The following is a 24410-nucleotide window of genomic DNA, read 5'->3' as shown; positions in this document are numbered from 1 at the left end:
TCTCTGCCCCTTCCCTGATGTTTATCTATTTGGTGCAAGAGACAGAGGACTCGGTGGGAGGAGAGAGAGAAGGGCCAGAAGATGAGAATGGGTACCGGTTGGGATCTCCTAGGAGGCAGTTTATCAGGGACATTTGAGGAGGGAGAAGGCCAGGGGAGGGGGATGGAGAGGAAATGGTGTGATCCTTCCAGGATGGAGGGAAGAGGACAAAACCTGGGAACCCAGAATGGGGAGGCAAACCCCTTTGCCAAGGATCCGAGCCTGTTCTTCTTCATATTTGATCCATTTTGGAAGGGAGGGAGAGGGGAATAAGGGTAAGGAGAGGGGGAGAAGTGCTAAAGAGGAGGGGGACAGAGGTTCAGTCTGGAAAGCAGCTCCCTATAGGGCAGGAGAGGCTTCTGAACTAGAAAGAGTCACGAGGAGGTAACATGGACCAAAATTTTAACTGAGTTTGGAAATAATTTATCTCTTGAATTGCAGGAAAATGTGGTTTTCTGTGTCTGCAGAGAGGGAGGGCGTGGCAGTAATGCTCTGCACATTTCTTCCCAGCTCCATGACTCTACCATCACCATTTTTCAGAATGACTGATGGGTTCATTGTATCTGGGTGTCCAGGCGTGGGGGTTTGGAGGGCAGAGACCTGAGCACAGCTCGCTCTGTCTTCTGAACATTAATGCCCTGAACCCCACAGAAAAAGTGAGATAGAAACTTGGAAGGAAGATTGGGAAACATAGAAATACTTTGGAAAAAATCTTTCTCTGCCATTTCTCATGGCAAAAAGAAAAACGGAGGCTGTTAGGGAGGGACTGTAGAGGGGGAACAGTGAAGCAGGGGAAAGGGCAAGGGGATGGTGGGAGCTGGGAAAGTTTTGACAAGCAGTGGGAAAAGAATCAGTTTCCCCAGTGGCTCAGTGGTAAAGAATCTACCTGCAATGCTTGGTTGGGAAGATCCCCTGGAGGAGGACATGATAATCCACTCCAGTACTCTTGTCTGAGAAATCCCATGGACAGAAGAGCCTGGTGGGCTACAGTCCATAGGGTCACAAAGAGTCAGACATGACTGAAGCAACTGAGCACGCATGCAAGGGAAAAGAATCAGTATCCCCTTGCCAGTCATTCACTTCTCAATCCCTCATTCATCATCTGTCTCCTGTCTCTATAGATCTTCAGGTCTGTGGCTGTAGGCACCAACCCAGACAAGGAAAGGAAAGACCTGAAGTATCAGTGCGGGTCAGTGGGAGAGGGCAACTGCCCCAGAAGCCCTGGAAGTACGAGTCACTAAAGCTTGAGAGAAGTTGGGGAGGCCACTATCTGCCACCCCTCCTCCAAGACTCCCTATTCCAGCCTCAGAATACATGGCCTTTGTCAGGACCCTAAGGGAGCATGGTGTTTTATTGTTGGTGAGGACAGAGGGGAGAACAAGGAAGTGAGAGTTGGTAGGCATGGTATCCATGAAGCCCTTGAAGATATCAGAGTATCTCTGAAATCTGAGAACTGGCCATTGTTCAGTTGTATCTGCAGTTCTAGAAGTCTTACAACTGTAGACAAGAGGAAAAAAAAAACTGGACAGAATTCTTGCAGGTCAGTCTAAGTTGGGACCACCAGGTTAAAACTGTTACGGGCATAGTCAAGACCAGAGCAAAGTTTAGGGACAAATCTGCTCTTATGGACTTTGTCAGCATAGCACACTTAAATAGGAGAAGTACTTACAGAAGTGTCTGCAAGGCGGGCTCATATAAACGTGTGTGCCAACCTTGCAGACACAGGGAAAGAAAGGAGAAAATATATGGGCGGGAGTGCACCTGAAAGTTGGGATAGGCTGATAAAGATCCTAAATCATAGAGGCAACTATTTATCAGGACCTGTATTTCACCACCTGAATCCTGTCTACTTTGTCTCCATTTTGTCTCCTAACAGGCAAAGGAGGGCAAACCTCAACATGGAGAAGGTCTACAGAGAAAATGAAGGAAAGCTGGAAAATAAAGGAAATTTAGACAATGAGGGAAAGCCAGAAGATGAAGTACAGTCTGAAAATGAAGGACAGTCAAATGAGAAAGAAAAGCTGGAAGTGGAGAGGAAGTCAGAACAGGAACCAGAGGTCCAGAATGAGAGGAAACCAGACAATGAGCGACAACCAGCAGGTGAGGGGAAGCAAGAAAAGCAGGGCAAGTCTGAAGCTGAGAGAAATCCACTCAGGAAGGGCAAGCGGGAATCCCAGGCAAAGCCAGAGAGCCAGTCTCACGCTGCCGAAAAGCGCCCTGCTGAAGATTATGTGCCCCGGAAGGCAAAAAGAAAAACGGACAGGACGATAGAGGATTCCCCCACAGACTGAAGATTCTCCGGGTTGTGGCAGTAGAGGAGATGATCTTTTCATCTGTACTTTCCCCACTAAAGAACACAGATTACTTTTTGTCATAAAATAATAAAAGATTTTAAAAATAGGAAAGTGCATACAAAGCAATCAAAATAACTGTTTAGTGAGTTTATGAAAGTAGGGGATACACTTAAAATTCCTGTTGTCAGGATGTGAAATGATGTGTGAAACACATTATCTCTGGGACTTGAAGCTGGAAGAATCAACTTGGCAGTTATTACAGATTCACTGCTGTAGAAAACAGTCTTGTGATCTGTGAATTGGGGATAAAACTTGCCTTCCAGGGCTATGGAAAAGATCAGATGATACACTGACTGTGTAAGCTGTGTTGGGCTGGCTCCTATGCTCTCCCCTGCACTAGCAAGGCCAGAACTCCATCAGATGTTTGGGAGAGGGCTGCGTGAGGTCTCAAGTGTGTCCATAAACAAATTCAGACAGCTGAGAGGTGGGTGCCACTCTGCCCTGGATAATGCTGTTCCTGAAGCACACTCTACCTCTTCTCATGGGTCCTGTATTCTCTTAAGTGCCCCACTGCTGCTGGAGCAGTGAACTCCTCAAGGTAACACAGCTCCTTTGATTTCTCTAGAGTCTCTAGTGAGTTACACCCCACTATGTTCCCTACTGGCTTCCCAGATGGTGCTAGTGGTAAATAATCCACCTGCCAGTGCAGAAGACATACGAGACATGGGTTTGATCCCTGGGTTGGGAAGATCCCCTGGATAAGGGCATGACAACCCACTCCAGTATTCTCGCCTAAATAATTCACATGGACAAAGGAGCCTGGTGGGCTAAAGTCCATAGGGTTGCAATGAGTCAGACACAACTGAAGCAACTAAGCATGTACACACACTCATGTTCCCTACTGAACTAAGGAGAAAGTCCCTCTTCTCACATTCAGTTCAGTTCATTCGCTCAGTCATGTCTGACTTTGCAACCCCATGGACTGAAGCACACCAGGCTTCCCTGTCCAGCACCAACTCCCAGAGCTTGCTCAAACTCATGTCTATCGAGTCGGTGATACCATACAACCATTTCATCCTCTCTCATCCCCTTCTCCTAATGTCCTCAATCTTTCCTAGCATCAGGATCATGAGTCAGTTCTTCACCTCAGGTGGCCAAAATATCAGAGCTTCAGCTTCAGCATCAGTACTTCCAATGAATATTTAGGACTGATTTGCTTTAGGATTGACTGGTTTGATCTCCCTGCAGTCCAAGGGACTCTCAAGAGTCTTTTCCAACAACATAGTTCAAAACTGAAGAAGCATCAGTTCTTCAGCACTCAGCCTTCTTTATGGTCCAGCTCTCATATCCACACATGACTACCAGAAAAACCATAGCTTTGACTATAAGGATCTTTGCTGGGAAAGTAATGTCTCTGCTTTTAAATATGCTGTCTAGGTTGGTCATAGCTTTTCTTCCAAGGATCAAGTGCCTTTTAATTTCATGGCTGCAGTCATCACCTGCAGTGATTTTGGAGCCCAAGAAAATAAAGTCTGACACAGTTTCCATTGCTTCCCCATCTATTTGACATGAAGTGATGGGACCGGTTGCCATGATGTTCATTTTCTGAATGTTGAGCTTTAAGCCAACTTTTTCACTCTCCACTTTCACTTTCATCAAGAGGCTCTTTAGTTCCTCTTTGCTTTCTGCCATAAGGGTGGTGTCATCTGCATATCTGAGGTTATGGATATTTCTCCCAGCAACTTGAATCCAGCTTGTGCTTCATCCAGCCTGGCATTTCTCATGATGTACTCTGCATATAAGTTAAATAAGCAGGGTGACAATATATAGCCTTGACTTACTCCTTCCTCAATTTGGAACCAGTCCATTGTTCCATGTCCGGTTCTAACTGTTGCTTCCTGACCTGCATACAGATTTCTCAAGAGGCAGGTCAGGTGGTCTGGTATTCCCATCTCTTGAAGAGTTTTCCATAGTTTGTTGTGATCCACACAGTCAAAGGCTTTAGCATAGTCAATGGGGCAGAAATAGATGTTTTTCTGGAATTCTCTTGCTTTTTCTATGATCCAACAGATATTGGCAATTTGATGTCTGGTTCTTCTGCCTTTTCCAAATCCCGCTTGAACATCTTCAAATTCTCACTTAGCTGGTAAAGAATCCACCTGCAGTGCAGGGGACCCCAGTTTGATTCCTGTGTCAGGAAGATCCGCTGGAGAAGAGATAGGCTACCCACTCCAGTATTCTTGGCCTTCCCTGGTGGCTCAGTCGGTAAAGAACCCTCTTACAATACAGGAGACCTGGGTTTGATCCCTGGGTTGGGAAGATCCCCTGGAGAAAGGAATGGTACCCACTCCCGTATGATAGCCTGGGGAATTCCATGGCCTGCATAGTCCTCGGGGTCATAAAGAGTTGGATGCAACTTCTCACATTATAGTTTTATAAATGCTGACATGAAATGTGAAAAAATGCTTTGCAAAATCTTTCTTTTTGAATTTATTTATTTTTTACTATACGGGGTCTTTGTTGCTGCACACAGACTTTCTCTAGTTGCAGAGAGTGGGGGCTTCTCTCTAGTGTGGTGCATGAGCTTCTCATTATGGTGGCTTCTCTTGTTGCAGGGCACAGGCTCTAGGCGCACAGGCTCAGTAGTTGTGGCTCACAGGCTTAGTTGCTCTGTGGTATCTGGGATCTTCCCGGACCAGGGATTGAACCTGTGTCTCCTTCATTGGCAAGCAGATTCTTTACCACTGGACCACCAGGGAAGTCCCTGCAAAATCTTAATTAATGCATTTTTCAGGCACTATAATTAGCCTACTAGACTTGCTCTTTTCAAAATAAAGATTTTATCTTACTCATTTGGGTACCTATAACACATAATAAAAGCTTTAAAAATCAATACATTAATTACTGAGTCAGAACACCTCAATTCTTGACCCAGTTCTGTCCCTGATTGAATACAATGCCTTGAGCATGTAATTTCATTCTTTAGCAACTGAAACTTGCCAATCCAAAAGGAACATAGTGAGAGGGGTTATACCATAATCCATTGCTAAATAATTCTAACGTTGGATGTATAGTGTTTCTCAAAGTTTTCTAGCTACTAGCAGACAAATCACCTACCTTGATGTGTATCACCTACCTTGATCTGCTTGCTTTCCAAATAAAGTCATTATTCCTTGCCTAAACACCTTGTCTCCCCAAATTATTGGTCTGTCATGAGGCGGTGAGCAGAGCGAGCTTGGACTTGGGAACAAGGGCGGCTGAGCCAGCCAGGAGCTTTGCTGCTTGAGGCTAGCTGGCCCTGATCAGGGAATATTGGGGCAAGACCCTAGCAGCTGCTGGGACCATTTGTCCTGAGGATCTTCCCTTCAAAATTCCCTGAAGTGGCACTGGGCAGTTGAAGCAAGGAACCGACAAACTTCTGAGAGTTGACCAACTTGATTTTGTAGAATAAGTTGCTCCAGTGTGCACACTGGGAACATATTCCCCCTTCAATTTGGTCTTTTCCTTTATGGGACAAGTCAGTTTGTTTGATTGGGGTACCTTGTGGGAGAGGGAAATTATTGTTGGACTCTATCTGATTTAGAACCAGTTCGTTGGGAACTAGTTCATTGGTTTTTAGTTTTGTGTGCATTGATGCTAGAATTTGTTTGGCACTTTTGTATTGGAATTTGCATTTTTGTGTGTTTTGGTATTATCAAACTTATAAAAATGGGAAATATTTCATCTATCCCAAAAATATGGGACATATATGAGGTATGTTAAGATCAAGAGTGATGGTCCCTGAATGGGTCACCCAAGTATTATATGATCTTGCAATTAGAATTGTTTTGCAAACGAGCAGGCAAAGGAGATGAGAATCTACAGGTAAACATTTTTATGCTATTTCATCAGGAGAAGAAATCAGAGGGTTGCCCCCTTATGGTATATCAATCTGAAAGGAAACCCAAGGGAGAACCTGTTCTACAAGGAGAAGCGAGAGGAAATGAGAGTGAAGACATATTATTTCAAAACTTAAAACCCCCTCTAGCCTATCCAGCTTTCCCACTGGCTGAACAGGCTGCACTGGCAGTTTTTCCAACTGCCCCTCGCCGTGCCACCAACATATTCATTCCTTTCACCACCTCCTGTTTCCCCTACCCATGAGAATCAAACAGAAGTTTCTATGTTCATCCCCAAAGCATAGGGCCCTGGCTTAGCATCACCATCTAAGGCCTTGGATGGACTTGAGGTGTCCAATTCTAATTTCCCCACAGGTGTCCTGGGTAACTGACAGTGGGGAACAAGTTGATTGATTTTCTAATAGATATCACTCCCAAAATCTTCCCTATTTATTTGAAGAGACTTGTAAGTATTAAACATAGAGGAAACAAAGTTATTCTAGGAGAAACTTCCCTAAATCATGGAGATGCAAATGTCCTATCTGATCTTCTCAGGAACCCTCATCTTTGCCATACTTTTAAAATGCAAAATTTGAAAAGATGGTAAAGTAATTTAGAAACTGATTTGTTAAGGGTAAACGAAATTCCAACTGTGTTTCTGTAAATATTTGGCCATCCAGACAAGTGAGCTTGATTTGTTCCATCTTCCAGAAACCTAACTTTAATCCAACCACTTTTGTAAACTGATGGGTTTTACATTTCTGTACCTGACTCAGGGCTGAAATTGTGAAATGAGAACTATGAGGTCTCTCTGTTTGCTTCTGTGTTTGCATGTGTCTCTGTCTTTGGATAACACTGTTAAGGTTGACTTGTGGATGAGCTCTGTTCAGCTGGCTTAAAGAAAAGTAAGTGCTTACAAACCAAACAATTCTAAGTATAAGAAAAATTAAGCTAAATGAGTTTGTTTCACTTGAACTGGGAAATGTTCAATATTAAACTATACCTGGCATTTACATTTAAATTTGTTGTTCCAATTAATATAGATCTGTCTTCAAAGTCACCAACATTAAGTATAATACTTTAACTGCATTTAGATTTAATATTAATTAAATGAAATCTTGTTCTCTGTTACAAATTTGCAGCAAGAAAAATAACTTGATATGTTGAAACTTTAAAGTAAATATAAACAAAATAAGAGCTTTTAGGTAAACTCTGTAAGAATAATTATGTTTTAAAAATCATCTAAAATAGTCTCTCTGGATTTTAATAACTATTACTTGCCTCTTGGTTTTCACTAGAAATCAAGGTTTTCAAGAGTCAGGGATTCTAAATTAAATATATAATTAGAGCTACTGAAAATAATATTTCAGTATGTGTTTTTGGTTAGGAAGGTATAAGGAATAGAACTACATTTTACTGAGAAAGTTTTATGCATGGTCAGGATTAATGAAATTTAGATTGAAGTTAACTAAGTAAATGGATTTTTATAAGTAAGTTAACACAAGACTAGAATTTGATCTCTCTGTTAGAAGTGCTCCTTTTTGATAACAGATTATATGAGCTTCTGTGCCCTCAGGTGACCCATATTTGTTTTCTTTTAATCATTTTGTGACTTTAGTTAAATAAGTATTGTTTCACAGTGACCTATGATCCTGTTGTATTTAAAAGCTTTTTGGTATTTTTTGACAAAAGTTCCCAAGTCAAATTATAAGGAAATTCCTTTGACCTTTAGCTAACTTTGGGATGCTTCAAAGGGCCCCCTGAAACACCCCAGAGAGAGATACTAAATTAGCTAATTTCACTTGGTATGTTAGATTACATGTGAAGTGTTGTCAAAAGAGTAGTAAGTCTTCTTATGTTATATTGTATGGCAAATGCTACAGGTATTCTAGAGATTATATGGAGCTCCTAAAACTCTGATACATCCTGGTAAAATTATCAATCATACTTCTAGCTATTATCTGAAAGTGTTATATGTCCCAGCAGTAACCAAGTTATTTTGTCAATTGCATTATAATCAGATTTAAATGTGCCTCCTTAAGTCTTTTGTCATTATAGAGTTACAGTTTCACTATGATGCCATTGCAAAAATGCTTCCTCTGCAAGATTTATAAAAAGGACTTCTGGGATAAATACAAGTCTCTGATATTCAGACCATAATCCTGAACTGAATAAGAAACTGAAGAATGGGAAATCTAATGGCTTTATAACCTGTCAACAGAAGGGATTAGTTACATAGGACTGTGTGAACTGGTGAATATGCTTATAATATTTATGGTTTCTGTCTGAAAAATTACTGACTTAATTCTGTGTCTTTCCAAGGGTAAGGAAAACCTTTCCCTTACACTAATTATGACTTACAGTAATTTGGTAAATTATTACCACTGTAAACAGAATTGAAACATTTATCTTTTTCTGTTTACCTGGCTGATCCTGCCAGTAGCATATGCTTGTCTCAAAGATTAAGCCATGCATGTCTAAGTACACAGGGCTGGTACTGTGGATGGCTCATTAAATCAGTTATGGTTCCTTTGGTCACTTATATCAACTGAATTACAGCTAGTTACACTAATCATTGTTTTTAATTTGCTCTTTGTTTCCAAATTTTTCTGCTTTGTGTCTCCATGGTGTACTATGTCCTTGTCAATGTTACTAGCTGAATTACTTATATCCTTTCTATTTTATCAGATTGTTGTTTCTCTCAATATCCAGTGTGTAACCAGGACTCCAACAAAACTTCTATGGCTGACAAAAAGAACTATACAGAAATGCTATGTTCTGGTAGGGAAATTTGTTTCTCACAGGGGTACATGATAGAAATTCTGAAACTAATTTAATCACATACTGCTGCTGCTGCTGCTGCTGCTAAGTCGCTTCAGTCGTGTCCGACTCTGTGCAGCCCCATAGACGGCAGCCCACCAGGTTCCCCGTCCCTGGGATTCTCCAGGCAAGAACACTGGAGTGGGTTGCCATTTCCTTCTCCAATGCATGAAAGTGAAAAGTGAAAGTGAAGTCGCTCAGTCGTGTCCGACTCTTAGCGACCCCATGGACTGCAGCCTACCAGGCTCCTCCATCCATGGGATCTTCCAGGCAAGGGTACTGGAGTAGGGTGCCATTGCCTTCTCCGAACTATATACTAGAGTTAATTAAATAAGTAAATAAATTATGCATAAAGGAGAACCAGGTTTCTCACTGTCAGAGATAGAAATTAAAAATAAAAAATAAGAGGAGAGAAAGCTAAATGGATATGTGTGGTACTGGATTACAGTCACATGTATTAGTATGAACTTGTGTGTGTCTTTATATCATTTGTATCTATAGAGATACAAATAGCTATAGATATACATGATAAATAAATGTAGAGATTGTATATATACAGTTTGATATGCATCTCCTTGCTCTATCAGCTGAGAAATTTGAGAAGCAATGACACCCAAGTAGCAACCAGAATACCCTGCACTCAGATCTTAATTACTAAATATGATTATCCAATAAAATTAACCAAGACTCCTGAGAGAGATGGCTGATTATTGGGCTGGGAAAAGGATAAAACCAGATGAATCTGGAAGATTTCATAGTACCAGAAAGCAAGGAAGCAGAAAAAGGATAAAGCTATGCCAACCTGAAAGAGCTCCCAATTGCCAAGGCTAGAAAATTTGGGGAAAAAAACCCCAAATGATTGTATTGTGTCATAACCCTGAAGACTTAAAAATCCATGTGTCACACTGATAGGAACGAATAATTGTATGACTAAATAAATGGGGGGTATCTTTCTTACATAATAATTTCAAATATTAAATATAGAAGGAAATGAGGGATATGAAAAGTTACCCTCAGAACATCACAGTAATAATTTTTACAAATCCACAGAATGTTTGCAGTCTCAAGTTATCTGACCCCATATATTTATCAATTACTGTGGTTGTTTTCAGACATATCCACAAATTCTTTGATGTTCCTCCCTCCAGGAGGTAGAGTTTAATTCCCTTCCTCTCTAATATGGGCTAGACTTAGTAACTTGCTTCTAAACAAACAGAATACGAAAAGAGAAAAACAGTAATTTTACAAGTGGAGAAACCCAGCAGTCATCTTAATCAAACGATCAAAGTTAACCTCACCAGTGATCAGTCATGCTGATGTCATGTAACCCTGACATTGTGATAAAAAAGGACACTTTCCCCAGATTAATAACAGCCACTGTAATTACAAGAAAACATAAGACAAATCCAAATTGAGGACCATTTTACAGAATACCTCACTCTTTAGAAGCGTCAAGGTTATGATAAACAAGGAAAGACTGAGAAACTCTCATAGAATAAAGAGACATATTAACCAAATGCAACATTGTGTCCAGGATTGAATCCTGGGACAAGAAAAGGATAGTAGTGAAAAACCTGGAGAAATCGGAATAATTCTGTAATTTAGTTAATAGTAGTACACAAATGTTCATTTGTTTTTTTATAAATGTACAACAATTATTAGGCAAAGCAGGATGAAGTGTTTACAGAAATGCTTTGTACTACCTTTCAAATACTTCTTTAGAACTAAAATTATTTCAACACAAAAAGTTTAAAAAATAAACCAGACTGAGTTTCAAGAACCCAAAACAAAACTCTCTTAATGAATGAAAGTGATTGAATAGTTGAGAAAACAAACTGAAACATAATTGAACAAATTCACTATTCAGTGAGAAAGGGAAGATTTGACAGACCACAGCTGACAGCAATTACTGGAAAAAATAAAATTATTCCATGATTATACCAGAAAATTAGAACTACTTAATAAATTCATTGCATGCATATATATATATATATGCACTATGTGTTTGTGTGTGGAAGAGTACTCTCTAAATACTGTTCTGCCACTTTATACACTCAAAAATATGACTTCAATATCATCTGCTGTTACTGCATGTGCAATATTTCATTACTTTTAATTTCTACACAACTTCCACAGTATGGATAATTTATTTAACCATTCTCTTCTGAGTGAAAGTTTAAATCATTTCTGTCACCTTGAACTTTCATCACTGGAATGGTTACAAAGTTGAACCAGATAAGGTTTTTTGTTCTAATGGACTTACAGATAAATAAGGGATTCAAAGTAGAAAGTCAAAAAACCAGGGGGAAAGCCTTAGGATAGGTAAATAGAATGCCTCAAGGATAAGGTAGCACAGGCAACTAAGGCAGAATCAAGAGGTCAGCAAAAAGACTTTCTTTCCACTATAAACTTAATTTTTAAAAGCACCCGGAGAGCAGCAATAGCACTGTCTCCCCAACAACTCTGTTTTTTGCCACAGGAAAAAGTTGCCTGGTCTAAGCTGTAGTACAGCTGACATGTGCCTCCCTGCAACCCAGCAACATGCTCCACGTAGACATGAACCTCACAGCTTACGCAAAGCAATCTCAAGAATCCAGCTGAGGTGAGTCTTGAGCATTCTGTCACGTAGTAGGAAAGTCTAAGCAGACCAACTCAAGGATTCCTAGGACTGTGGCCAACACAGAGACCATGGGGACATATGAAATGGCAGTGGCTATGGTACAGCATTTCAGGTTCACAGTAACTCATCAACATTATGCCCTTGATAACTAGAAACTCTGGACTACACTAAGCTACAATGTGTGCAGCATTTAGCTGAGAGTTCAGAAAAGAGGGCAGAATTATCTGGAAGAGATGAAAGTTGCACTTCAAATTATGTTCATTTGCTTGGATGTAGCAAATGTCTATTTTGGAGAGTTTTTGGACCTTGTGAAACTTATGCATGCCAAATTCCCAAAAGTGAAGAACACAGTGACAGGAGGGATGGTAGATGACTTTACTTTCTGGGTTTTTGTTGTTGTTGTTGTTTTGAGTTTACTTTCTGAAGCAGGGCTTCCCTCATGGCTCAGAGGTTAAAGCGTCTGCCTGCAATGTGGGAGACCTGGGTTCAATCCCTGGGTTGGGAAAATCCCCTGGAGAAGGAAAAGGCAATCCACTCCAGTATTCTTGCCTGGAGAATCTCATGGACAGAGGAGCCTGATAGGCTGCAGTCCATGGGGTCGCAAAGAGTCGGACACGACTGAGTGACTTCACTTTCACTCACTTCTGAAGCAGAGACATACAATCTAAGTAGAAGTCTGCTTGAGCACTGTGTGCACCACTCACATCAGAACATGAGTGGATTCATGCTCAGCTGAGCAAAGTGGTGAAATGTGCTAGGTCTACTTCCATTCCAGAGGGTTTATCATCTCAGATGGCAGCTGCTTCAGTCCATGCTCTGAAGCCAAACCTTTGGATCTGCAGCAGATTCAGCCATGTCGGGAGGGATGTTTTCAAGCCACAGACAGCGTACCAGAGAAACGAGGGAGAGAAACAGCCATCTCAAGCTCTTCTGTGGGATAAGCTTCGAAAGAACAATAAGAAATATGCAGGAGTTGTTGAATTCAGAGCTTCAGAAAATAACTTCTAAAGGGAGCATAGAAAACAATATTCTAGATGTCATAGGCCTGTTTAAGAGCTTCTTTCTCCTCCCCTCACACCACTTGAAAGGCTGTGGACTTTGGAGCTATCCCTAGGGCTCTCTTGGTGCACAAAAACAAAATATTGATTGGGTCAGAGGGGCAGGGTGTCTACTCTCCAGAAGTCACGTCTTCATTATTTAAATCAATGTGTACCTCCTCTTCTTTCCTTTTTAAAAATAGTTCTTAATTGACTATAATGCTCTTGTTTCCAAAAATCTTACATTGAAAAGCTACTGTGATTAACTTAATTTAAAAGTAGCTGAAGCAAAAATATACAATAGAGAAAAGACAATCTCTTTAACAAGTGATGCTGGGGAAACTGGTCAACCACCTGTAAAAGAATGAAACTAGAACACTTTCTAACACCATACACAAAAATAAACTCAAAATGGATTAAAGACCAGAAACTATAAAACTCCTAGAGGAGAACATAGGCAAAACACTCTCCGACATAAATTACAGCAGGATCTGCTATGACCCACCTCTCAGAGTAATGGAAATAAAAGCAAAAATAAACAAATGGGACCTAATTAAACTAAAAACTTTTGCACAATGAAGGAGCCTATAAGCAAGGTGAAAAGGCAGCCTTCACAATGGGAGAAAATAATAGCAAATGAAGCAACTGACAAAGAATTATCTCCAAAATATGCAAGCAGCTCATGCAGCTCAATTCCAGAAAAATAAATGACCCAATCAAAAAATGAGCCAAAGAACTAAACAGACATTTCTCCAAAGAAGACATACAGATGGCTAACAAACACATGAAAAGATGCTCAATATCACTCATTATCAGAGAAATTAAAATCAAAACCACAAGCAGGTACCATCTCACGCTGGTCAGAATGGCTGCTATCAAAAAGTCTACAAACAACAAATGCTGGAGAGGGTACGGAGAACAGGGAACCCTCTTACACTGTTGTTGGGCTGCAAAGTAGTACAGCCACTATGGAGAACAGTGTGCAGATTCCTTAAAAAACTGGAAATAGAACTGTCATATGACCCAGCAATTGCACTGCTGGGCATACACACTGAGGAAACCAGAATTGAAAGAGACACGTATACCCCATGTTTATCACAGCACTGTTTACAATAGCTAGGAAATGGAAGCAACCTGGATATCTATTGGCAGACGAACGGGTAAGAAAGTTGTGGTAATATACACAATGGAATATTACTCAGCTATAAAAAAGAACACATTTGAGTCAGTTCTAATGAGGTGGATGAATCTGGACCCTATTATACACAGTGAAGTAAGTCAGAAAGAAAAACACCAATACAGTATATTAATGCATCTATAGGTCAGGAAGCAACAGTTAGAACTGGACATGGAAGAACAGACTGGTTCCAAATAGGAAAAGGAGTACGTCAAGGCTGTATATTGTCACCCTGCTTATTTAACTTATATGCAGAGTACATCATGAGAAACGCTGGGCTGGAAGAAACACAAGGTGGAATCAAGATTGCCGGGAGAAATAGCAATAACCTCAGATATGCAGATGACACCACCCTTATGGCAGAAGGCGAAGAGGAACTAAAAAGCCTCTTGATGAAAGTGAAAGAGGAGAGCAAAAAAGTTGGCTTAAAGCTCAACATTCAGAAAATGAAGATCATGGCATCTGGTCCCATCACTTCATGGGAAATAGATGGGGAAACAGTGGCAACAGTGTCAGACTTTATTTTGGGGGCTCCAAAAGCACGGCAGATGGTGATTGCAGCCATGAAATTAAAAGACGCTTACTCCTTGGAAGGAAGGTTATGACCAACCTAGATAGCATATTCAAAAGCAGAGACATTACTTTGCCAACAAAGGTCCATCTAGTCAAGGCTATGGTTTTTCCAGTAGTCATGTATGGATGTGAGAGTTGGACTGTGAAGAAAGCTGAGCGCCAAAGAATTGATGCTTTTGAACTGTGGTGTTGGAGAAGATTCTTGCGAGTCCCTTGGACTGCAAGGAGATCCAACCAGTCCATTCTGAAGGAGATCAGCCCTGGGATTTCTTTGGAAGGAATGATGCTAAAGCTGAGACTCCAGTACTTTGGCCACCTCATGTGAAGAGCTGACTCACTGGAAAAGACTCTGATGCTGGGAGGGATTGGGGGCAGGAGGAGAAGGGGATGCCAGAGGATGAGATGGCTGGATGGCATCACCGACTCAACGGATGTGAGTTTGAGTGAACTCCGAGAGTTGGTGATAGACAGTGAGGCCTGGCGTACTGCGATTCATGGGGTCACACAGAGTCGGACACGACTGAGCGACTGAACTGATGGAATTTAGGAAGATGGTAACGACGACCCTATATGCCAAGACAGCAAAAGAGACACAGATGTAAAGAATAGATTTTTGGACGCAGGGCACTCAAAGCTGGTGCAGTGGGACAACCCAGAGGGATGGGATGGGGAGGGAGGTGGGAGGGGGGTTCAGGACAGGGGGGGGGGCGGGACACATGTACACCTGTGGCTGATTCGTGTCAAAGTATGGCAAAACCCACCACAATATTGTAATTACCTTCCAATTAAAATAAATTAATAAAAAAAAATAAAAGTAGCTGAGTGCTCTACTGATGTACTGAAATTGCTCAGGGACAAAGACAAAGGTGTAGGCATGTACCATCTGGCTCTTGGTCAGGTGTGCACCAGTGAGCTGACTGATCTCTCTTATGACTATTTAGGAAAACAGGGCAATATCCTCTGTCAGTAGCTCCATAAAAATGGCGTTAGTGTTGTTCTGACTACCCATAAGCAGAATAAACAGAGGAGGAGACAGTGAAATTTCTGCTCCAGTTTTGGGCAAGCAGGGAAGGTTCGTCTGTGAGCCAATTGGCATACAGCTCCTTCTGAATCTCTGAAATTTCTGGGAGATGCACTGTTTAAAATCCCAATAGCCACTCAAGCAGCTTGAGAGCTGGAGCCTGCCCCTACTCCCCATTAGCAACCCACATCTGAATATTTGCCTGGTTCGATAACCCCACCCAACATACACACTAATACACAGGAAAGGGGAAAGGTATAAGGCAACCTTTGCTGAGGGTAATATGAGGGGTTCAGACCCTATGTGCAGCATTGACAGGGGAGTGAGAGCTCACTTAGAGCTGGGGAAGCTTTTTAGAGGCTCGGTGATGGAGCTAGGTCCCTAAGAATGAGCAGGACCAGGATCTAGGAGGAAGAGGAGTGCAATCAGGAGGAAGAAAATGGGGTGCAAGGACAAAGAGAGAGAAGAAAGCACACTTGGGCACAGTGAATGAGAGTTCCTTTTGGATGGGGCAGAAAAGTAGATGACAAGTGTGGCTCAATTCTGATAACAGTGAAGGTCAGGATGAGAAAAGCAGGATATACTTCACAGATGGGTTGCCATCCAGAGCCTTTGAGCAGGAGAATGACACGTTGAAAATAAGGAAGAGTGAATTTAATTTGACAGAAATGTGCAAAGTAAATTGAGAGGGGATAAGGAGGTATGAAGGTAGACAGGTCAGAGAAAAGGTTACCCTAACAGTCTGGTTTGAAGCAATCACGGCCTAACCCTGTACACAAATGTTTACAGCAGCTCTTTTCATTATTACTCAAAACTGGGAAGAACAAAAATGTCCTACTGAGGGTAAATGGACAAATAAACTGGAACATATTTATACAAAATACTACTCAGTAAAAAGAAAAAATGGGTTATAGTACATGAAACAGCTTAAATGATGAATCTCTAGGGCATTATGCTGAGTGAATGAAGCCTGTCTCTAAATGTGACGTATTATAGATTTCATTTATATAACATTCTGAAAAAGAGAAAATGATAGATGAGAGGTTGCCAAAGTTCATGGAAGCGGGTAAAGTATAACTGCACTAGGTTTTTTTTCGGGGGTGAATGAACTGTATCCTGACTATGGTGGTACTTCCACAAATATATACATTTCTTAAATTTCATAGAACTATACACCCTAAACAATGTTAATTTCACTATAGGATAATTTTTTAAAATATAAATTTCCCCCATTAAATATAAGGGAAATATTTTGTGGTAATGGTTACCTCTTTATAATTCAATAGCTATATTTATATTAAATACTCTCCCTTGAATACTAGGAAATGTATCCCTCAACTGTGGAATAAATAATCAAGCTTAAATATATAAATTGTGAAACATAAAAACAACAAAAATACTTCTTCCAACCCTGCTTTCTCTGTGGTGGGCTCTGTCTTTGGCTACCACATCCCACCATGACCACCCTAGATAAGAGACCCCTCTTTGCCTCTTTCCCTGACCCTCCAGCAGGCTCCACTGGCCAGACTGCCATTCCTGGTACCAACATACCTCCAAGTACCAGTGGACGCTGGGTTGCAAGAATATCAGTTTCCTCTTTTAACCAATATTTTTACAGCAATGATGTTCTCTCTGCTTTCCATGGAACAAACTGATACCAGAATACCTCAAGAGCAGCCTGCATCAATGAAAATTCCACAAAGCCTCACACCAAACTGTCAGAACTCACCAGGAACTCTCTCCTTTCTGTACTCCAAGAGTGTGTGAGAGTTATTTTCCAACACATTTTTTTTTGAGTTTCAAATTAAAGTAGACTCCATGGAAAGGAGGGTTTTCTATAGATTAATCTGATTAGCAAAACACTGGATTCTACAGAGGCCATAAGAAGAGGAAGCCTGAAGCCTCCACTTAAAACAACCAGAAGCCATGCAACAGTCCTCACAAACGGTCAGACATCTAACACTTTACAACATGAGTTTAACCAGAAAGAGAAAAACTAGTGGATTACTTACATAAAGCTGCTAACAAGAGAAAACTGGGCCTCTTCCCACCGGTTAATTTGGCGTCAGTTTTAAAAGGCGCTGTTTTAATAAGATTTAAAAAAACATTTTCTAACACATCAATATGTTGTGAAAACTGTCATTTCATTTGCAGCTATCAGAAAACTTTTCCAAAGTCTTAAAAATTGATGTAACTAATTTGTCTTCCATATTGTGTCAAATATTGCTTATGTGGCATTTCTTTTTTAAACATCATTTTTAAAGAGTAAGCTTATTGTTTAAAACATTAAAGCAGAAAACTATTTAAGAGAACTAGTAAAAAAAACCCCACACTCTCACTGCCAGATTCTTTTCTAGCCGCCCTCTTGCCCCGATCTACCACCTTCGCCCATTTTAATGCTAGACAGGACTCCAAGGGAAATGGTGGACTGTAGGATATTGGGGGGAAGAGAGGAGGTGAAATTGGAAGCAGGAGAAAGAGATGATTCCCCAAAGAAGGAGAAATTGTCTATTCACCCCGAGAGGCTGATTCTCCCTGGTAACCCGAGAAAGACGAATACAAACTGCAGGAAGAAGATACCAGTTTTATTGTCTCTGATTGGCAAATATGAAAGAAAAGATTGACAGTATCAAATGGAGGGAACGCAGGGGGCGGGCTGCAGTGTTAAATGGGAGGAGTAACCGAGGACTCGAGCTCATTGATGACGCGGCCCTCACGTGACCAGGAGTCGACGTGTGCAGAAGTCCTTATAGTCCAGGGCCTGTTTCCCAGGAGCAGCTCCCTATAGCTGGAGAAGAAAAGTGCCCGGGATCCTTTCAGGTCAGTATAAAGCCGGGCGCTGCCTTCGGGACGCTGGGGTCTAGAAGTCAGATAGCAGAAACCGTGCGTAGCCAGTACTACTTTCCTAACACCACGGTTCCGCTAAACTTCCATTTTTGTGCGGGGAATTTTGGGCAGTTTGGGGGTGGAGAAGGAGAAGGGTAGCTAATTGAGGATCCCAAGAGAGACACAGAAACAATTTAGGAACAACTTGAGTCGCTCACTCTCTGCCTGAAGGGAACCGGTGGGCACCGGGGAGGGAGGGCGGGGTTGCCTTAAAAGGATCGCGAGGATGAGGACGTGGGGAAACTTTCAGACGAACAAGGCCTAGAATCGTTAAAGGGACCCGTGATTCAGGTACTGACCTCCTCACCGAGCAGTCTTGTCGGTCTGCAGGACTCTTGGTCTTTGGGGAGCGACCCAAATCGACTGAGGGAAGAGGGAGGAAAATTCCCTGGATCCCTGCAGGTCAGTGCAAAGGTGCAGTTGCCTCCTGTTCCTGGGGGTGGGGGTGGGGGTGGGGGTGGGGGTGGGGGGTGAGTGCGGATGACACCGAAGCCCATCCCGGGGTCACTGCAGCCTCTCCCCATCCGGATGAAGCGCCAGAGGCCTGTGCAGAGCCTGCAGCGGAAATGGGGCGGGGGAAGGGGGAGACTGGAGAGACGTGGAAGGCGGAGGGGAGGCCAGAGACTGGACCAGCCGGTCTCAGGTGAGAGGTAGGAGGTTGGAATGGCTTGGGAAAGCCTAAAAGGGCGGGAGTGTTGGAGATCGGAGGCGAGGGAGGGGTTAATTGCTTCCGCGCTTCTCGCTGCTCCCTGCTCCTGTTTCGGTGCTAGGAGAGGCCTGTAGCAGGGCCTGCTGGGAAATGGTGGGCTGGAGCGCGAGGAGAGAAGATGGAGCTGGAGCGGGAGGGGGAGGGTGAGGAGGGGGAGAGAGGGGCGGAGCCAGGGGAGTTCGGAGCCTGAGGATCTAGCCTTTTCTAGTTGGAAAACTTTGACAGTTAAGAGACCTAAATGAGAAGAAGCCAGTCTCTATGGAAACCCATACTCTAGCTGCTGGTTCATTTGCCTGGCATCTAGTTGTTCTGTTCCCTTGTTTTCCAGGGTTAATTTATTCAAAAAGGAAATCGAAAAATACTCAACATGCAAAAGTCTTGTGGAGAAAATGAAAGAAAACCACAGAACATGCCAAAGGCTGAGGAAGACCGCCCTTTGGAAGCTGTACCACAGGAGGCAGAAGGAAATCCTCAACCTTCTGAAGAAGGTGTAAGCCAGGAAGCAGAAGGAAACCTTAGAGGAGGGCTGACTCAGCCTGGTCAGGGATATAAAGAGGACACTCCCGTTAGGCATTTGGACCCTGAAGAAATGATAAGAGGAGCAGATGAGTTGGAAAGGCTTAGGGAAGAGATAAGAAGAGTAAGGAACAAGTTTGTGATGATGCATTGGAAGCAAAGACATTCACGCAGCCGTCCTTATCCCGTGTGCTTTAGGCCTTGAATTCTTTTTTTTTTTTCTGATATTAAAATCTTGCCCCAGCTTTCTGTTAGCATTTCCTGATGTATCTGTGACTTTTGCTTTATTTTTAATCATCTGGTGGAGTTTTGTTTTAGGTATAGTTTCCTTGTTTTCAGCATCTGCATTTTGTATTTTGACACATTCTCTAGGTCTATTTTTCGATTGGGAAATTTCGCACATATGCATGAAAATATGTTCATTTCATATTGTAAAGTAAAACATAACAGGTTACAAAGCAGCATATTTAGTACCAGCTCACATATGTAGGAGAAAGTCTCAAATTGTGTGTGTGCGCGCGTGTGTATACATACATGCATATATCAGAAATCTAACTGTGCTTGTTTCTGTGTGCTGTTTTTTTTTTTTTGCTTATATGTATTTTTTAATGAACACATCACACACACAAAGAGAATTAAAGTTTTTTTATTAATTAAGAGTCAATCAAATAATTTGCAACCAGCTTATAAGGGCAATGGGGGCACTTAAACTCTTGATAAAAGAACTATTAAAAAAATGTAAACCTCGAAATACCTCTGGATCTCTTAGCCAGAGGAATAAAACTGGCAATTATTACAGATACACTTGCTTAAGACTTGATCTTTTCATGGGAAAACACTTATCTCACAGGGCTGCTGTGGGGAAGAAATGAGGTGACTGAGCTGTACTTGGTGGGCTCTTGTTCCCACCTAGGCATATAGAACCCCAACCCACTGTAGAACATCAGTTTTGAGGGAGGGTCCTAGTGTGACTCAACCTGTGCTCAGGAACAAGTCCAATAGGCAGGGAGGTGGGGTCTTCCATGCCAGGCCTCTGCTGTTGAGCTCCATCCCTGGTTTCCCTGGGTCCTGCCATGCCTGCTGGGCACTGGAGTCCTCCAGTGCCAAAACCCCACTGAGTTTCCTGGTGTCCCCAGTGGGTTGAATCCCTACTCTTGTCTTCTAAATCTCTCTCTGCTTTATAACGATGCTTAACACAGTGGGAGGACTTCCCAGGTGGCCTGAGTGGTAAAGAATCCGCCTCCAATGCAGGAGACACAGGTTCGATCCCTGGGTCAGGAAGATCCCCTGGAGAAGGAAATGGCAACCCACTCTAGTATTCTTGCCTGAAAAATCCTATGGACAGAGGAGCCTGGGGGGTTATAGCCCAGGGGGTCGCAAAGAATCAGACATGACTTAGCAACTAAAAAACAACAACCACTGGGGGGCTGTTCCAGGATTGCATGGGCCACAGTGTGATGCAGAATTCTTAGCAATAGTCCCATCCAATTTCAACCACAGGATACCTCATCCCTAGGAGTCAGACATCATGAGTCCGTTTTGGGAATTGGACTAGAGTTCAAATTTGAGTAAAAGATGCCACTCTGCAGTCAGAGTTTCTGCTTTAAGTCTAAAAAACTGAAGTTTTGTCTTTTGTGGGATGATCTCTCCCTGAAGGCTCCTGGCAGGCCTGTCCTACTGGTTCAGAAGACTCAGAATATGTGTAAATTGCAAAAAGTAATACAGGAAACAGATCTAAGGGAACAGTTCCCTTCATCCCATCCCCAATCGATAATGTGGGGGAAAAAAAAACTTGAAAGGTAAAAACTTTATAAATACACTTAAAGTAGAATGGCTACTATATAAATATTAGAAATTATATTTTCCCTACAGAATAAAGACTTATCTTTTCCTTCTGATATCCACACATACTTGTGATACATCATGTTTCAATATTTAATTGATCTTTTATTTAATTGATTTTCTGATTGATTTTTGCTAAGGAGCCAGTTGTTGTTTAGTCACTAAATTGTGTCCAGCTGTTTTGCAACCCCATGGACTGTAGCCCACCAGGCTCCTCTGTCCATGCAATTTTTTCAGGCAAGAATATTGGAGTGGATTGCCATTTCCTTCAGGGGATCTTCCCAACCCAGGGATTGAACCAGCATCTCCTGCATTGCAGGTGGATTATTTACTGCTGAGCCACTAGGTTTGTGCAAATTCTGTCATTGACTCAATAATCTTCCCCAAGTTCTTTTATCGTTCTAGTATTATGATAAGCAATTCCAGGAAGAAACAGTTCATGGAATGGATTGCACTTCAAATGTTTTATCAAAGCCTTGCATAATTACCTGGATCAGAATCACCTGGGGAGCATCTTTAAAATACTGATTTCTGGGCCCCACCTAAGACTCACTATCTGGAGGTGGGCTGTGGAAGTTTCAGTTAACAACTTGTTGGTCAAGCTGGATTCTGGCAGGAACTCACTTGCCAGCATTATAAGACTGGTTGAATCCAGCCCCCTGGCACTGAGGAGTGGCACTGGGGCAGGATGTAGAAGGGCTCCAGCAAGGAGGCACACCCCTCTTCAGGATGGTCTGACATTGGCTTCTCTGCTCCAGCCTGCAGCAGGTACCAAACTCTTCTAGACTGATGGCCCGGCTGTCCTGGACATGTGTACCTGAAGGATCACTGTCCCCATTGCAGGTCAGAGCACTAGACTTCCTTTCTTCCCTTTTTCCTTCACAAGGAGGCTTGATGGGAGCTTTTTTTTTTAACTGTTCGAAAAACTATTTTTTTACAGAAAAGCATTTTATTTTAAATATAGCTGTGTGTACATGTCAATCCCAAATTCCTAATCTATCCCTTCCCCCAACTCTTTTCTCTGATAAAAAGTCTGTTCTCTAAGTCTGTGAATCTGTTTTTTGTATGTAAATTAGTTCATTTGTATCATTTTTTTTGACTCCACATATAAGCCATATCATATATTTGCCTTTCTCTGTCTGACTTACTTCATTTAGTATGATAATCTCCAAGTCCATTCATGTTGCTGCAAATGGCATGGCATTATTTCATTCTTTTTAATGGAGTAATATTCCATTGTATATATGTACATACCTCAGCATAATAAAGGCTGTATACAACAAACCTACATCATACTCAATGGTGAAAAGCTGAAAGCATTTTCTCTAAGATCAGGAACAAGACAAGAATGTCTACTCTCTCCACTTTTATTCAACATAGTTTTGGAAGTCCTAGCCATGGCAGTCAGACAAGGAAAAGAAATAAAAATAATCCAAATTGGAAAAGAAGAAGTAAAACTGTCACTGTTTGCAGATGACACACACACACATAGAAAGTCCTAAAGATGTTACGAGGCAATACTAGAGCTCATCAATGAGTCTGGTAAAGTTGCAGGATACATAATTAATAACAGAAATCTCTTGAATTCCCATACATTAACAACAAAAGATCAGAAAGAGATTAAGGAATCAATCCCATTTACCATCACAGCAAAAAGAATAAGATACATAGGTATATTCCTACTTAAGGATGGGAACTTTTAAAGGGAAAAAGACTTCAAAATTCAGTAACTGAAAACATTGGCTTTGATCATCTTTGGCCAAGGGGGATAGGTCTTAAACAAGATCTGCCTCATGCCTCTCCCACCCACCTTGCTCAGACTTCCAGAAGGGCCTCTGTTGTGTCCGCCTGTTTGGGGCTTCCCTGGTGGCTCAGTGGTAAAGAATCTGCCTGAAATGCAGGAGACCTGGGTTCAGTCCTTGGGTCGGGAAGATCCCTTGGAGAAGGGAATGGCAACCCACTCCAGTGTTCCATGGACAGAGGAGCCTGGCGAGCTACAGTCCGTGGGTCGCAAAGAGTCAGACGTGGCTGAGCACATGCAGCTCTGAGCTGTAGTGCCTTCAGTTCTGTGTGTGGCTGATGCAGTGCTTCTGATGTCTCCATGGGTCCAGATCCAGAGACAGAGGAGAGCCCAGGTGGAGGAAGCTTGCAAAGGCACGTGGCCCTACTGCTCAGGAGAAAAGGATTGTTGCCTCCTGTTTAAACAACCCCGTGCACTATAGTCCTAGCCCACAACTTGGGGACCAGGATAGTCAAGTTATGAACTGGCATGAAGATGCTTTTGCAGGCATTGATGGTGGAGGAAGCAATGCCATTGTGACTGCTGTTCTTTAGGTCTGTCATCTGAGAAGTCAATACTGCTTTTTCTGGTTGGGCAATAAGGTAAAGATGAACTTGGCTTTAGGAATGCAAAATGGTTAAGTACATGACCTTGCTGTACTATGCTCTGCTAAGTTGCTTCAGTCATGTCTGACTCTTTGCAACCCTATGGACTGTAGCCCGCCAGGCTCCTCTATCCATGGGATTACCTAGGCAAGAATACTGGAGTGGGTTGCCATGCCCTGCTCCGGGGGATCTTCCCGACCCAGGGATCCAACTCTTGTCTCTTCTGTCTCCTGCATTGGTAGGTGGATTCTTTACCACTAGCACCACCTCAGGTTCCAATCTGGACTCTTCTTACAGTACGTGACCTTGCATAAATCTTTTGTTGGAGATCCGTGGGGTCCCCAGACATAAAACTCTTGGATCAAAGATAAAGTTTCCTCTCCATTACCATCATTGCTTTTATTACAATTATCATCATCATCACCATCATGATCAAGGGATAGTACTGAGTGAATACCCAGTGGATTCCTGTTGGACACATATCTCATACTGTGAAGGCTTGTAACAATCAGTGGCCAAGCCTTGGAAATCTACTCTCTGAATGGGTGGACACAGTATAGTCAAAAACTACTGGCTAGTTTTGAATCCTCTAATAATAAGAAGCATGAGGACA

At 42.2% G+C, this 24410-nt stretch overlaps 2 protein-coding genes across 5 annotated transcripts; both read left to right on the top strand.

Moving 5' to 3' along the window:
• The first annotated feature begins 1937 nt into the window (after positions 1–1937).
• Positions 1938–2330, top strand: LOC138071105 (transcription elongation factor A protein-like 5). The gene has a single exon (XM_068962525.1). The coding sequence runs from the start codon at positions 1938–1940 to the stop codon at positions 2328–2330; it is 393 nt and encodes a 130-aa protein (XP_068818626.1).
• Positions 2331–11615: 9285 nt separating this feature from the next.
• Positions 11616–20344, top strand: TCEAL8 (transcription elongation factor A like 8). 4 transcript variants are annotated; one of them, XM_068962130.1, is made up of 4 exons: positions 11616–11633; positions 18185–18279; positions 18676–18747; positions 19383–20344. In XM_068962130.1, the coding sequence occupies exon 4, from the start codon at positions 19422–19424 to the stop codon at positions 19773–19775; it is 354 nt and encodes a 117-aa protein (XP_068818231.1). In that variant the 5' UTR covers positions 11616–11633; positions 18185–18279; positions 18676–18747; positions 19383–19421; the 3' UTR covers positions 19776–20344. The 4 variants fall into 4 exon arrangements, with proteins under 4 accessions (XP_068818231.1, XP_068818233.1, XP_068818230.1 ...); XM_068962132.1 differs by lacking the exon at positions 11616–11633 and having other exon boundaries at positions 17929–18279; positions 18676–18759; XM_068962129.1 differs by lacking the exon at positions 11616–11633 and having other exon boundaries at positions 17935–18279.
• Positions 20345–24410: the final 4066 nt, after the last annotated feature.

This window comes from Capricornis sumatraensis, chromosome X, assembly GCF_032405125.1.
Source record: "Capricornis sumatraensis isolate serow.1 chromosome X, serow.2, whole genome shotgun sequence".
Taxonomy (NCBI): Eukaryota; Metazoa; Chordata; class Mammalia; order Artiodactyla; family Bovidae; genus Capricornis; species Capricornis sumatraensis.
The sequence above is the reverse complement of the archived record's forward strand: the minus strand, read 5'-3'. Positions and strand labels throughout refer to the sequence as shown.